The 13747-nt window shown below is 39.2% G+C and overlaps 1 protein-coding gene across 1 annotated transcript in view; it reads left to right on the forward strand.

Moving 5' to 3' along the window:
* The first annotated feature begins 1120 nt into the window (after positions 1-1120).
* TBC1D23 (TBC1 domain family member 23) overlaps positions 1121-13747 on the forward strand; it is a 55378-nt gene continuing 42751 nt past the window's right edge. The window contains exon 1 of the mRNA XM_068964651.1: positions 1121-1173. Within this exon, the coding sequence (XP_068820752.1) occupies positions 1121-1173 (53 nt within the window). The remainder of the gene's footprint in view (positions 1174-13747) is intronic.

Below are 13747 nucleotides of genomic sequence, written 5' to 3' on the forward strand. Positions count from 1 at the left end.
GTTAGATGTGGTTCTACTACATCAGCACTGTGTCCAGGTTGGCAAAAGCATCTCCCTAGGTCCATTCTCCGGAGCCTCTGCCCACCCCTAGGCCCATGGATGGTCAGAGTGGAACAAAAAGCCCCTGCTTTGGTGGTGATGGTGGGAACCGAGCTTGGATGTGCAGGCAGAGATGGCCACCAATGTGGAGTGAAGGGGAAGCAGGGTGGGAAGAGATAAAACGTGGCAGCTCTCTCTGCTTGGAACTCCAGAGTTCTAGATTCTAAATTTGGACTTGACTTTCTGTGTTTACATATGAAATATGTTTATAAACATGCAATATCAAGTCCAAATTTATAATTCTAGCCTTGGTGGCTCAGGCGGTAAAGAATCCGCCTGCAATGCAGGAGACCAGGGTTCGATCCCCGTGTAGAGAAGATCCCCTGGAGAAGGGAATGGCAACCGACTCTAGTATTCTTGCCTGGAGTATTCTATGGACAGAGGATCCTAGTGGGCTACAGTCCATGGGGTCGCAAAGAGTCGAATAGGGCTGAGCCACTTTTCACTTTCACTTCCATGTTTATATATGAAATATGTTTATAAAGGTGGGAGCCTAGAACATATCTCCTTTACTGTTTAGCTTAAAAAAACACAACTTTTAAAGCATTCAGACATAAAGTATGTGGCCTCCACTTGTACTTTTGACCGCTCCACCTTCCCTGTGGCATTTCCCCTCCGCTCCTCCCTCCACTACTTAAAACTGTCAAATATGACTTTAAGCAGGACGCTAAGACGCAAAGAAGACGCTAACTGGACGCCAAAAAGGGACGCTCACAAGGGCCTCTTACTAGCATCCGCGCTCTCGCCAAACCCCGCCCAGTGCGTCCGGCCAAGGGCCCGCGGCATCCTGGGACGTGTAGTCTTTGGAAGGGCAGCGGCTCTCCAAGTCTCCTCCTCCAAGCTGCCTTTCGCCCTCGGGACGTCGTGACGTCGCCTTCTTCCCATCACTCGCCTCCTCCCTCTTCCTTTCCCTCTCCAGAAGCTTGGTCCCAGACTTCCGAAGACCTTTTACGACGTTGGGTATGAGTCGGTCTCGGCGCCGGGTCCACTTTTCGGCAAAGTGACGTGGACGTCAACAGCAATGGCGGAAGGAGAAGAGGTCCTGCCACTGCCGACGTCGGGCGACGAAGGCTGGTGAGTAGAAGCCTCAGGCTGCTTCGCACTGCCCTTCTTTTCTGCGTTGTCACCATCCTGCCCGTCCCCGCGGCCCCGGCAGGCGCCGGCATGGAACGGGAAGACCCGTGCTCGAAGCCCGGAGCCCTACCCCGCCCCCTCTGCCTGCCGGCTTCCCCTCTGCCAGCACGGTCCTGCCCTAGGGGCTAAAGCCAGACTCGGAGAGAGAGGGGTCTCGTCCAGGTGCTGGGCCTCCGTTCGGCTTTCCAGCTTCATCCGCCGGCTTCCAAAACATGCTGGAGAAGGGTGGCTTCGGGGCTGGGTTTGCCCGGAGTCCCTGGCCCGGGGAGTCAGAGTAGGCTGCTGGTTAGGAAGGAAGTTTCGCGGATTGCAGCTCTCAGGCACTGGAATACTATTTGAAGAACAGACCGCTTGAAATGACTGCCGTAGCCTTTGCCTGAGGGTTCAGAGGTTGAGCGATACACCTAGGGATGACTCTCTCCCACGTAACTGAGACATTTTTAGTCCTAGTTTTCATTTCTCATTTCGCGTTCCAACAGTTTCCACCTTTCGTCTCTTTCACATCTTTTTCCTTCCTGCTGTTTTGCTCACAACTCGATTTCAGAGCTTTGGATGCGACGTAGGACACCGCTGTTGCTGTCCTCAAGCCTTTGAGCGCTTACCTGATTTACAGTCAGGGTTGTGGGGAGGACTTCTGACAGTTTTTGGTAGGCTTTAGTCACCTAGTTGTTAATCTCTGGGAAAATCTCCTATTTTTGAAATAATTGGTCTTCACAGTACACTTTTAGTAATAACATCATTTAAAAAATGGAACCTTTAGAGGCTTGTGGAATTTTTACAATTGATCTAAATGCATTGACCACAGGTATTAGATAGTTTTGAATTTGCCTGTTCATCATATATGTACAGCTCACTAGCACTCTATTTGTCTAATAATAATAATCCAGGACGTTTGTAGACATGGAGTTTAATCCCTCTGAAAGAAGTGGAAATCGTTGAAAGGGATAGATAATACAGTAACAGTAATTGAGAAATTCAGCTCTCACTTAGCAGACATCAGGCATCACCTTATCATCAGTATATGTACTGTTGATGTGCAAGGTGTAAGATAAAAACTTACCTAGATGTACTTTTTTTTCTCAATTGACTTACCTTGGAGTTGGGGACCTGTAATGGGTACACTTGGTAAGAAGATAAAATTGCCCTAGTTCTTTGGACGTATTAATAAAAGTGTTGTGAAAGTTCTGGGAGACAGAAACCACGTCCACTTGGAGTCATTGGGGAAAGCTGTACCGGGGTGGGGTTGTTTGAATTAGGTCTTGAAGAATAAGTAGGATTTAGACCAGTGCTGTCCAATAGAAATGCAATGTGAACCACATAGTAATTTAAAACTTTCTAGTAGCCATGTTAAAAACTAAAAAGAAACAGATGAAAATAATTTTAATTATGTATCTTCTTTAGTTAAATATATCCAAAACCTTTCAACATGTAATCATTGTTAAAAAACAAACAAACAATACTTTCACATCTTTTTTGTACCAGGTCTTCAAAATTCAATGTGTATTTTACACCTACTGTTCATCTCAGTCCAGTCTAGCCATGTTTCAAATGTTAAATAGCCACTGTGGCTGGCAGCTAGGATGCAGGGTCAGATTAACAGAGCAGAAAGGTCTCTGAATGAAGTAATAGCATGAGCAAGGACATAGACAAGAAAATTGATGATTTGTTTGGAGAGTAATGACTAGAATGTCATAAAGTTTGCCGTTTTGGAAGAGTGAATTTGTTTTAGTGTAAACTGGCTGCCATCCACTGATTGAAGGCCAGGAGGGAAAGTATTTCTAGAGAAAAGGTGTCTTTGAGGAGCTCTTAGGTTGGGAGGATTGTGAGCTTGTGTCTGGTTGAGAGGGGCAAGGACCGTGGAGTGAATGGTTGCCGGCGGTAGCATTCGTTCTCTTCTAGCGTTGCTGTTTCTTTGGTGAGGCTTCCTGTTTTTGCTGTTTGTATTTTCATGAGTGGAAGAACCCTGAGTGTTCTCTTGATTTTTATTCTCCCTCCATTCTCTTCTAATCTTTATCCTTTTTCTCTACTCACTCCAGTCACTGGTCCCCTAGAAGTGAATTTAAATGGAGTCAGAAAAGACATTCGCATTTGGAGCCACAAGTTCAGTAAAGCCTCTGTCCTTATGGTGCTTCTTGTACACACTGGAACAGCTTTATTCTTTTTTTAAAAAATGCTGTGACATATTTATTGTAATCTTTTGAGATAGAAAATTTTCTGAAATGTGTTAAACATCTCGTTGTGTAACGGAACTCATCTTAATGATTTAGGGTCATTCAGTTTACAAATGTGAGTGTATAAAAATAAAACTAGGTCCCTGTCCTTAAGGAATTTGTGGTCTAGTTAGAGGAGGCAGGTTTAAGAACATCATTTACTGTTATACTTCTGTACTGCATTGAGACCTTTAAGGCCTATCTAGGCAGAAAGGGTAGACTATTGCTGTTTAAATACCCCTCTATAGCCATCCCTTTTTTAGTTTGCTTTTCATTAGTTTTCCCTGTTTGCTTTCTTTGTTGTCAGTGGTATCTCACTCTTTGATCCTGACCTGTGAAACTCGGTAGCTGAACTTGTTAAATTATCTGTTTATTTGTAAAGAGGCTCAGGATGGGGCCTGAAGAACTTGAAAGTACAAGATGTCACTTTTACTTATTTACTGTTTTTTAGTTATGTTCTGGATCAGTGCTTTTCAGAATTTAAATGTGCATTGGGGTTACCTGGAGAGCTTGTTAAAATTCAGATTCTGATTCAGTAAATTTGCTTGGGACCTAGAATTCCATATTTCTGACTGACCAGCTACTGGGTGATGGCATTTCTGGTTCATAGTTTTAGGTGATATATATCTCCAATGAGTTGGTCAGGGGAATTTTTCTCTTTACTATGTTATATTGTATCATCTAACACATTATACTGTCTATATTACATAATTATACTTTAGTGTTAATCTGGTTACATGTTTTATCACTATTCTGTATCTTCTTTCTTCCTTTATCGTTGCTTTGGGAGGACTTTGTCTAGTGGCAGGCGGGCACTACTCTGTTGTGGTGCTTGGCCTTCTCATCGCGGTGACTTCTTGTGTTGCAGAGCACCGGCTCTAGGTGCTCGGGGTTCTTGGGCTTAGTTGCTCTGTGTCATGTGAAATCTTCTTGGACCAGGGACCGAACCCATGTCCCCTGCACTGGCAGATGGATTCTTATCCACGACAAAACCAGGAAAGTCCTGTTACTGTTCTTTAGATTGTGAACTTCTCAAGGGCAGTGCTGATGGCAGGTGGCTCAAATGTTTATTGTCTGAATGAAGATACAGATTTTTGTAAAATCATGTGCAGTACTATACCAAGATGTCATTTCATATAAATTTTCTGACTCCAGTGTTTTTGTAAGCTGTGTAATTGTTTGCTGGTGTAGTACTCATTTTTTTTTTTTTTTTTTTCGGAAATCTAGGGTTATCAGAGTGAGAAGGCAATGGCACCCCAATCCAGTACTCTTGCCTGGCAAATCCCATGGACGGAGGAGCCTGGAAGGCTGCAGTCCATGGGGGTGCTAAGAGTTGGACAGGACTGAGCGACTTCACTTTCACTTTTCAGTTTCGTGCATTGGAGAAGGAAATGGCAACCCACTCCAGTGTTTTTGCCTGGAGAATCCCAGGGACGGGGGAGCCTGATGGGCTGCCGTCTCTGGGGTCGCACAGAGTCCCACACGACTGAAGCGACTTAGCAGCAGCAGCAGCAGCAGGGTTATCAGAAACTGCCTCAGCTCTCAAACTTTCTGAAATTACAACCATATAAACTCAGAGAGCATGGTGAAGTCCTTGTAAAATTGTTTACGGTTTGAAATGACTTAAATTTAATTAATATAAGCTACAGATTTGAAAATAAAAGAAGTATTAAATTATTGTAGTTCAATGATTGGTCATTCTTCTTCTGGGTATTGAAGAAACCAGGTTTGCGATTGTGGCTTTCATTTTCTGATGCTTTCTTTCTGAAATAACTCCTTAAAATCTAAAGTCTTGATTAAAAATTTTTGTTTTGGTAAACACATCGTGCAACAACTGTTGGTATTTTGAGTTTGCTAGGTTAAAATTTTTTGTACAGCTTTTCTTAGATTGTTGCTAAACTTTTGTTAAAATTTTAGAAATATCAGTTTCATTAAGAGGCTTCTGTTGTCAATTTGAGATGTGAATAGGAATTGTTTTGAGAATAATGAGGTCTTTTTCAAAGTTTTGTGCGCTTTGTAAATAGTATTCTGTGCTTTTCATTTCATAAGCATGGAAATAGAGATTTAAATTATCACTCAGGGATTAGGTGGTAGCAATTTCAGAATGATATAATCAATAAAGAAACACATTTAATATGAAAGAGAATGAAACCTGTTGCTTAGAATATTGATAGCTTGTAGTTCTGGGAAGACTAGATATTACCTTACATAAAATAAAGAGAAAGTGAACCATATTGGCTTGAATTAGGAGTTTTTAAGTTGACAACTGTTTCATTTTGTGAGGGCAGACAGAAATTATGAAGACTTATTTTGTTTATGCTATTTATATGAATGTTATTATAATCCGGGTTTTACTGGTTTTGGAGGTAATTCCTAAATAAGAATTCACTTGCTCCTTGTTCCTGTGGATGTTTTAATATCCACAGGTAAGAGTTAGTAATTGGTTTTTGCATGCTAAAGAAATGTATTCAGTTAATTTATTTCCATGTATTTGTACTCACTGCTAGGAGTACAGGTGCATCCCTATCTAAGTACAGTGAGGCAATTCAGGTAATTCTGTACTAATGAAGTGTATTCCGATACACAGCCAACTCATGAGTAGGTGTCTTCTGAGCAGAATTGATAAAGTATGCCTGACAAGTCATTTCTGCTGCTTATGGTGAAATGTGGATTCTACTTGGTATAAATCAAAGGCAGTCCAGTCCTCCCACACCATGCATTAAAAAGCAAAATAGAGGTTAGCAAAGCTTTCTTAATTCATTCAGCTAACATTAACTAAATACTGGTTATATTCAAGCTGCTATGTAGTGTTTAAAAAAAAATTGAAACATTTAAAACCAGAACTGTGCATTGTTTTGATTTGCTTTGGCACTTCAATTTTTTCATCATTTAAAGAGGCAGTGCTTGAAGTGACTTATTTAGATATTGAGAATTACATACAAAAGCAAATCAGCCCCATATATTAAGTTCATAAGGGCAAATTGTTGTTTGTTGGGAATGCAAGAGCAGTAAGAACCAGTTAAAAGAAAACCTATTTCCTGAAATTTAATGTACATTTATTTTTAAGGGTCTGTCTCACCTTTTTCACCTGAGTTGAGAAAAGGATGCCTAATTAAATAATTTGTTTCACATCTTCCTTCTTCTTGAAGATTAAAGGAGTTTTTTCTTGTCTTTAAGCTGACATAGCATTTTGTTGTTTTTTTCATTCCAAACCGAATGCTGTAATGTGTGCTTTCCTTACTTTAAAGCAGTTGTTAGCATAAAACTAGTTGGGTGGTATTTAGTAAGAAGAAAACATGTAAGAAAATACTATATGTTTGCATAGAACTTTATCCTTTGTATAATGCTTATATTTACTATCTCATTTTGGCTCTTAGAACAATTCTATGAGAAAGGGAAATTATGAGTTATTGTCCTTTCCTTGTTAGGGCTGAGAAGATGGGCATAGGGAGTTTAGACAGTAGACCCAGTTAGTGGAAAATCTGGGACTTAAACTCATGGCTCTCCAAGCCTTTCTTTCTAAAGTTGATTGCATACACCGTGTATAGTTCACAGATACTTTAACAGACAGAGAGAACCCAGTTAAAAATATGCTAATCTTACAATCACCCATGTGTTCTGAACCTACGGTATTTAAAGATGTGCTTTGTTGACCACATGTGTGCATTATCTGTGGAACCTATAAGGCTCTAAGGATATGCACAGGCTGTGTGCCACATTGCCTTTCCTGCATCCATAAGAAGGGGTAATTCATGACTGTTGTGGTGGGGATGGGATACAGAGCGTTATATGCTATAACTTCATGTCTGTTTGGTTTTCATAATCTGTTCTCATTCCTCTTGGCAAAAATCACTTAAATAGATTAGTTTTTTTATGCTGAGATACTGTGGTTACAAATATCTAGATTATATATCTAATATTTTATATATTTAACTAAATGTATTTATGTAATATATTAAGTATATGTGAATATATAAGTAATATATATGTATCTATATCATTTGGAAATAAAATTATATTTTGTTTTGATTTACTTATTTAGTCTGTGAGAATGCAATAGTGATATTTAATTAGAACATATAAATAATTATGCAGTTTTAATTACTATCACCTCAGTAATTTTTTCATTGTTTATATTCAGTGATGTTAGGAAAATAAGAAACTTCCTTTTAAAATAGCTTCCTTATGAAAGCTGTCACTTCCTTGTGGAAGGGTCACTGTCCCCTTTAAATAGTTTCTAGTCTCTGTTTTGAGGTATAAAAGTGACACATAGAAGGATGTATTCATCTTATGAGCAGTTGAATACCAAACATTCTTGAACTTACTTTGTAGATTCCATTTAGATCTAACCACTGACATGAAAATAAATTGAGTTCCTTTGTTGTTGAATAAGTTACCACTGATAGATGGAATTCAGGTTAAAAAATAAATCCATTATGTGTTTCTTTGCCCATCTCTGATCTCCACTGGTAAAATATCTTTGGGAAGAACTGCCTAAATGTTGCAAAATATTGTCATCTCATTTGCAATAACTGTTCCTTTATCTTCCAAAATAGTGGTTTCATGAAAAGGAATATTGGTAGTCTGTCTTTTCTCATTCCAGTTTTTTTTTCTTTTTATTTATTTTTTAATTGAAGGAGAATTGCTTTACAGAATTTTGTTGTTTTCTGTCAGACCTCAGCATGAATCATCCGTTGGTATCATATATCCCCTCCCTTTTGAACTGCCTCCCATCTCCCTCCCCATCCTACCCGTCTAGGTTGATGTGGAACGCCTGTTTGGGTTTCCTGAGACATACAGCAAATTCCCATTGGCTCTCTGTTTTACATATGGTAATGTAAGTTTCCGTGTTACTCTCTCCATACATCTCACCCTCTCCTCCCGTCTCCCCATGTCCATAAGTCTATTCTCTATGTCTGTTTGTCCATTGCTGCCCTGTGAATAAATTCTTCAGTACCATTTTTCTAGGTTCTGTATATATGCATTAGTATACAATATTTATCTTTCTCTTTCTGACTGACTTCACTCTGTATAATAGGCTTTAGGTTCATCCACCTCATTAGAACTGACTCAAATGTGTTCCTTTTTATGGCTGAGTAATATTGCATTGTATATATGTGCCACAACTTCTTTATCCATTCATCTGTTGATGGACATCTAGGTTGCTTCCATGTTCTAATTATTGTAAATAGTGCTGCAGTGAGCAATGGGATACTTGTGTCTTTCTCTCATTCCAGTTTGAGTAAAGTGGAAATTTGTACTAGAAATAGGTAAGGTGCTATTTTGTGTTGACTTTGCTGTTTTCATCCCCTCTTCTCTGAGGCAAAAGAGGTACACTATTTTCAGTTTCCAGATGAACTAGTGCTTTGGTTGTTGGGTTGGGGAAAGACTGTGATGCATTTCTTTGTGCACTAAATGTGCTGGAACATCGCCTTATGTGTATAGAAAACAACAGAGTGTTGGGGACTTTTTGCTTTGAGGAGGCATTGAAGAGGAAAAGGATTTAGAGCACTCTCTAAAGTTAACTTCTCATTAGTGGAGAGAGAGTTCTCCCTTTTGTGAGCCAAGTCTTAAATAGTAAATGCATTGCAACGTTACACATACAGTAAAGGTGTAAGCACTTTTTTCTTTTAATGCTTGCACAAAAATTCCTGAGTTTATTCTTAGCAGAGGAAGGGGCACCATTGGTATACCATTGGTGCAATTTGATCTACATGGGTTATGGGTCAAAAATAAGTGTATGAAAATTTAAAGCATCTGGTCCATTGGTACTGTAGTTAATTTTAGTAGTTTACAGAGCAACACAGTGCTGAAATATTGCAGCTATCGTGTATGGTTGTCCCCTCAAACAAGGAGGACTAGATTTAGCACTTTCTCTACTTGGCAAAGCTCCTAGTTAAATTCTGCAGATGATCACAGTATTTGATAGGGGAATCTCCCGAAACTGCTTTGGTAGATCCGATTCTGATAATAGTTTCACTGTTTCTTCTTTCAAGCTGGTGGAGTGTTGTTTTTCCCATATGTATATTTTAACAAATATACATTTTGTTAAAATACTGTAACAAGTGTGGCTGACTGACAAGAATCCAGATAAATTCAAGATTTCACAATTAACAAATTTTGCTGTCATGGACTGTAAGCTGTCATGGTCATTTCCAAATGTGTCATCATACTATTTGTTCTTGGAATGCTTTGGTAGTTGGAGATTGATGTTTAAAAACATGTTGCATATTACGTATTATGGTCAATTCCATCCATATCTACTGTACAATTGAATCTGTAACAAAGTTCTCTTCTTTTCACTTCTAACAAATGTCACGCAAAATAAGTTCCGACAGATCTTTGGTGCTGATGTCTCATGAGCTGGGCGTTAGGAAACAACCGGAAGTATGATGGCACAAGTGAAGTCTTGCAGCCGCAACTCAGTATGTGCAGCTTGCCACTGTTACACAATTTGCTGGTGTGCACAAGTAGTTAGCTGGCTGTTTTAGTTTTAAATAACTGATCAGAAGCTTGTGCTATGTATGCATGGAGAAGTTGGCCGCACATTGCTTAACCTGTGCTCATAGTGGCTTACATTCTAAGCATACCAAGGGACGACTGTAGTACTGCTAGCAGTCAGAGGTTTGAACGATACCCTATGCAGTAGAAATAACATACTTAAGGTATTTACACAGCAAATGTTGGCTTTTATTGATTTCCCCAGTAATGCAGTTTTTGTCTTTTTGTTTTAATCAAATAATAATGTATCTTAGATCTTGACCACTTTGGACACAAAACTAACTTTTTTTTTTTTTAATTTGTCATTTGGGTTTTCACTAGTTTCTCTGTACTCTGCATTTAAGCTTAGGTGACTATATACGTTCTAGGTCCTAAGTGGTTTTTTTGAACTACTCTACTCTTTGATTTTTAAAATAATAATAGGAAAGGGTTCAATTTTAAAGAATTTTGAAAGCTAGTAAAGTTGACTTTACTTGATAGACTGAGAATTAAGACAACTGGTTTCCAAACTAGAAAATATTCTACTTTTAAGTGTTTTAGCAACTTATCTCAGTATGCTTGGGTGACAGAGTCTATTCTGAGGTTGAATAGGCCATAGGAAATCACACAGGCCGTCTGATAAGTTGCTGGGAATGATTGCTTAATTCTAGAGCTACTTCACATGTATGCTTTCTATATATATATAAAAAAAAACAAAACCATGCTTCTTGAATGCTTATTTTGTCTTTGAAGATTTAATCTTGACTAAACGAAGAGTGACGTAGTATTCCTACACTCATGTTTGCTCTTGTTCTCTAATTTTAGTTTTTTCCACATTTTACTACTGTTTCATTTGTGCCTCATGAGTTGTGACACGTGTACCCAGCAGTGGTTCATGTGAGCAGCAACTCACTGTTGACACTCTTCTTTTTGGGGAAACAGTGAGTCTTCACTGCCTTTGGAGTCTTGTACAAGACTGAGCAAGAAAGTTGGAAAAGACAAAGTCAGGTAAGGTGTAGTTATTAAGAAGAAATAGAAAGCAGAGAGTGGGAGTGATACTCTAGTAGAAAAGAAGATAACTCACGTGCTGTATAAATACTCTCCACCTCTTTTGACTAGATGGTATCTGATTCTACGCCATTTTATAGGTGAAGAAACTGAGTTTGTATCTTAGGTCACACAGCTGTTAAAGGTGTGTGGAATCTGATGTCACATTTTCTGATTTTAAATTTTATACAATTTTCTCTGTAAGACACTGGCTCTAAGCCATTATATTCATGATTCTTGATGCTTTTGCTATTGAGCTGCCATGGCAACTGTTTCGGAGTCTGTTTCTTTCTGCTAGTTATTTAACAAGTAGTATCAATTTGAGAAGTTAAAGAGGCAAGGCAAACTCTTTTCCTCAGCAACCCTGAGGTATATGGTTTGGACCCTTCATAGTGATGTACTCTCATCACTGAAATGGTCAATGAAGGTTGACACACAAGCTGCCTCTTAAAGCCCTAAATTAAAGAGTCTCTAAACTTTTTCTGTTACTCTTTTATTACATTTTTATTGAGGCAGAGGAACCAGAGATCAAATTGCCAACATCTGCTGGATCATGGAGAAAGCAAGAGGGTTCCAGAGAAACATCTGTTTCTGCTTTATTGACTATGCCAAAGCCTTTGACTGTGTGGATCACAATAAACTGTGGAAAATTCTGAGAGAGATGGGAATCCCAGACCACCTGACCTGCCTCTTGAGAAATGTGTATGCTGGTCAGGAAGCAACAGTTAGAACTGGACATGGAACAACAGACTGGTTCCAAATAGGAAAAGGAGCATGTCAAGGCTGTATATTGTCTCCCTGCTTATTTAACTTCTATGCAGAGTACATCATGAGAAATGCTGGGCTGGAGGAAGCACAAGCTGGAATCAAGATTGCCGGGAGAAATATCAATAACCTCAGATATGCAGATGACACCACCCTTAAAAGTGAAGAGGAACTAAAAAGCCTCTTGATGAAAGTGAAAGAGGAGAGTGAAAAAGTTGGCTTCAAGCTCAACATTCAGAAAATGAAGATCATGGCATCTGGTCCCATCAATTCATGGGAAATAGATGGGGAAACAGTAGAAATAGTGTCAGACTTTAGTTTTGGGGGCTCCCAAATCACTGCAGATGGTGATTGCAGCCATGAAATTAAAAGACACTTACTCTTTGGAAGGAAAGTTATGACCAACCTAGATAGCATATTGAAAAGCAGAGATATTACTTTGCCAACAAAGGTCCATCTAGTCAAGGCTATGGTTTTTCCTGTGGTCATGTATGGATGTGAGAGTTGGACTGTGAAGAAAGTTGAGCACCGAAGAATTGATGCTTTTGAACTGTGGTGTTGGAGAAGACTCTTGAGAGTCCCTTGGACTGCAAGGAGATTTAACCAGTCCATCCTAAAGGAGATCAGTCCTGGGTGTTCTTTGGAAGGACTGATGCTGAAGCTGAAACTCCAGTACTTTGGCCACCTGCTGTGAAGAGCTGACTCATTGGAAAAGACCCTGATGCTGGGAGGGGTTGGGGGCAGGAGGAGAAGGGGATGACAGAGGATGAGATGGCTGGATGGCATCACTGACTCGATGGACATGAGTCTGAGTGAACTCTGGGAGTTGGTGATGGACAGGGAGGCCTGGCCTGCTGCGATTCATGGGGTCGCAGAGTCGGACACAACTGAGCGACTGAACTGAACTGAAACTTTTTCTGTTACTCTTTTATTACATTTTTATTGAGATGTAATTTATGAATCATAAAATACATATTTCAAGTGTACAGTTCAATGGTTTTAGTATATTTCCAGAGTTAAGCAATCATCACCAATGATCTTAAGTTTAGAGAATTTTCATTACCCCCAAAGAAACCCCATACCCGTTAGTATCCCACTTATTCCCGTCACTTCAGGTCCTAATGATCAACCTTCTGTGTGTATACATTTGCTAGTTTAGATATTTCATGTAAATGAAATCCGATATGTGTGGCCTTTGTGTCTGTTTTCTTTCACTGAGCATAATTCTCAAGGTTCATGCATGCGTTACATGTTGTCAGCACTTCATTCCTTTTCATTGCTTAGTATTCCAGTGTATGAAAACACATTTATTCATAAGATGATGATGTTTCTACTTTTCGGCTTTTATGAATAATACATACATTTAAGTACTACTTTTTGGCTATTATGAACAATACATAGAACTAATGTTACAGATATTTTGTAAAAGTTTTTTGTTGTTGCCTTTTTTAATGTGATAAAACATACATAACATAAAACTCACCATTTTAACAGGTACAATCAAGTGACATTAAGTACATCTACAGTGTTGTGCAGCCATCATCATCCCAAACAAGAACTCTCTACCCAGTAAGCAATAGTTCCCCGTTGCCCCCTACCTCCGGCCTCTGGCCACCTCTGTTCTACTTTCTGTCTCTTTGAATTTCCCTATTTTAAGTACCTTATGTGAGTGGAGTCATACACTGTTTGCCCTTTTGTGACTTCTTCCCCCTCACCCCCTTAGCATTTGTCTTCAGAGTTTGTTCATCTTGTAGCATGTGTCAGAATTTCCTTCCTTTTTAAGACTCATTAACATTTTGTTGTCTATATATACCACATTTTACTCATCCACTTATACAGTGATGATGATTTGGGTTGTTTCCACTTTCTGGTGTTGTGAATAATATTTCTGTGAATATGGATGTACAAATTCCTGTTTGAGTTCTTTCAGTTCTTTTGGGTATATCCCTCTGAAGTGGAATTGCTAGGTTATATGGTGATTCTCTTTAGCTTTTTAAAGAACCGCCAAACTT

The sequence above is a fragment of the Capricornis sumatraensis genome, chromosome 1, assembly GCF_032405125.1.
Source record: "Capricornis sumatraensis isolate serow.1 chromosome 1, serow.2, whole genome shotgun sequence".
Taxonomy (NCBI): Eukaryota; Metazoa; Chordata; class Mammalia; order Artiodactyla; family Bovidae; genus Capricornis; species Capricornis sumatraensis.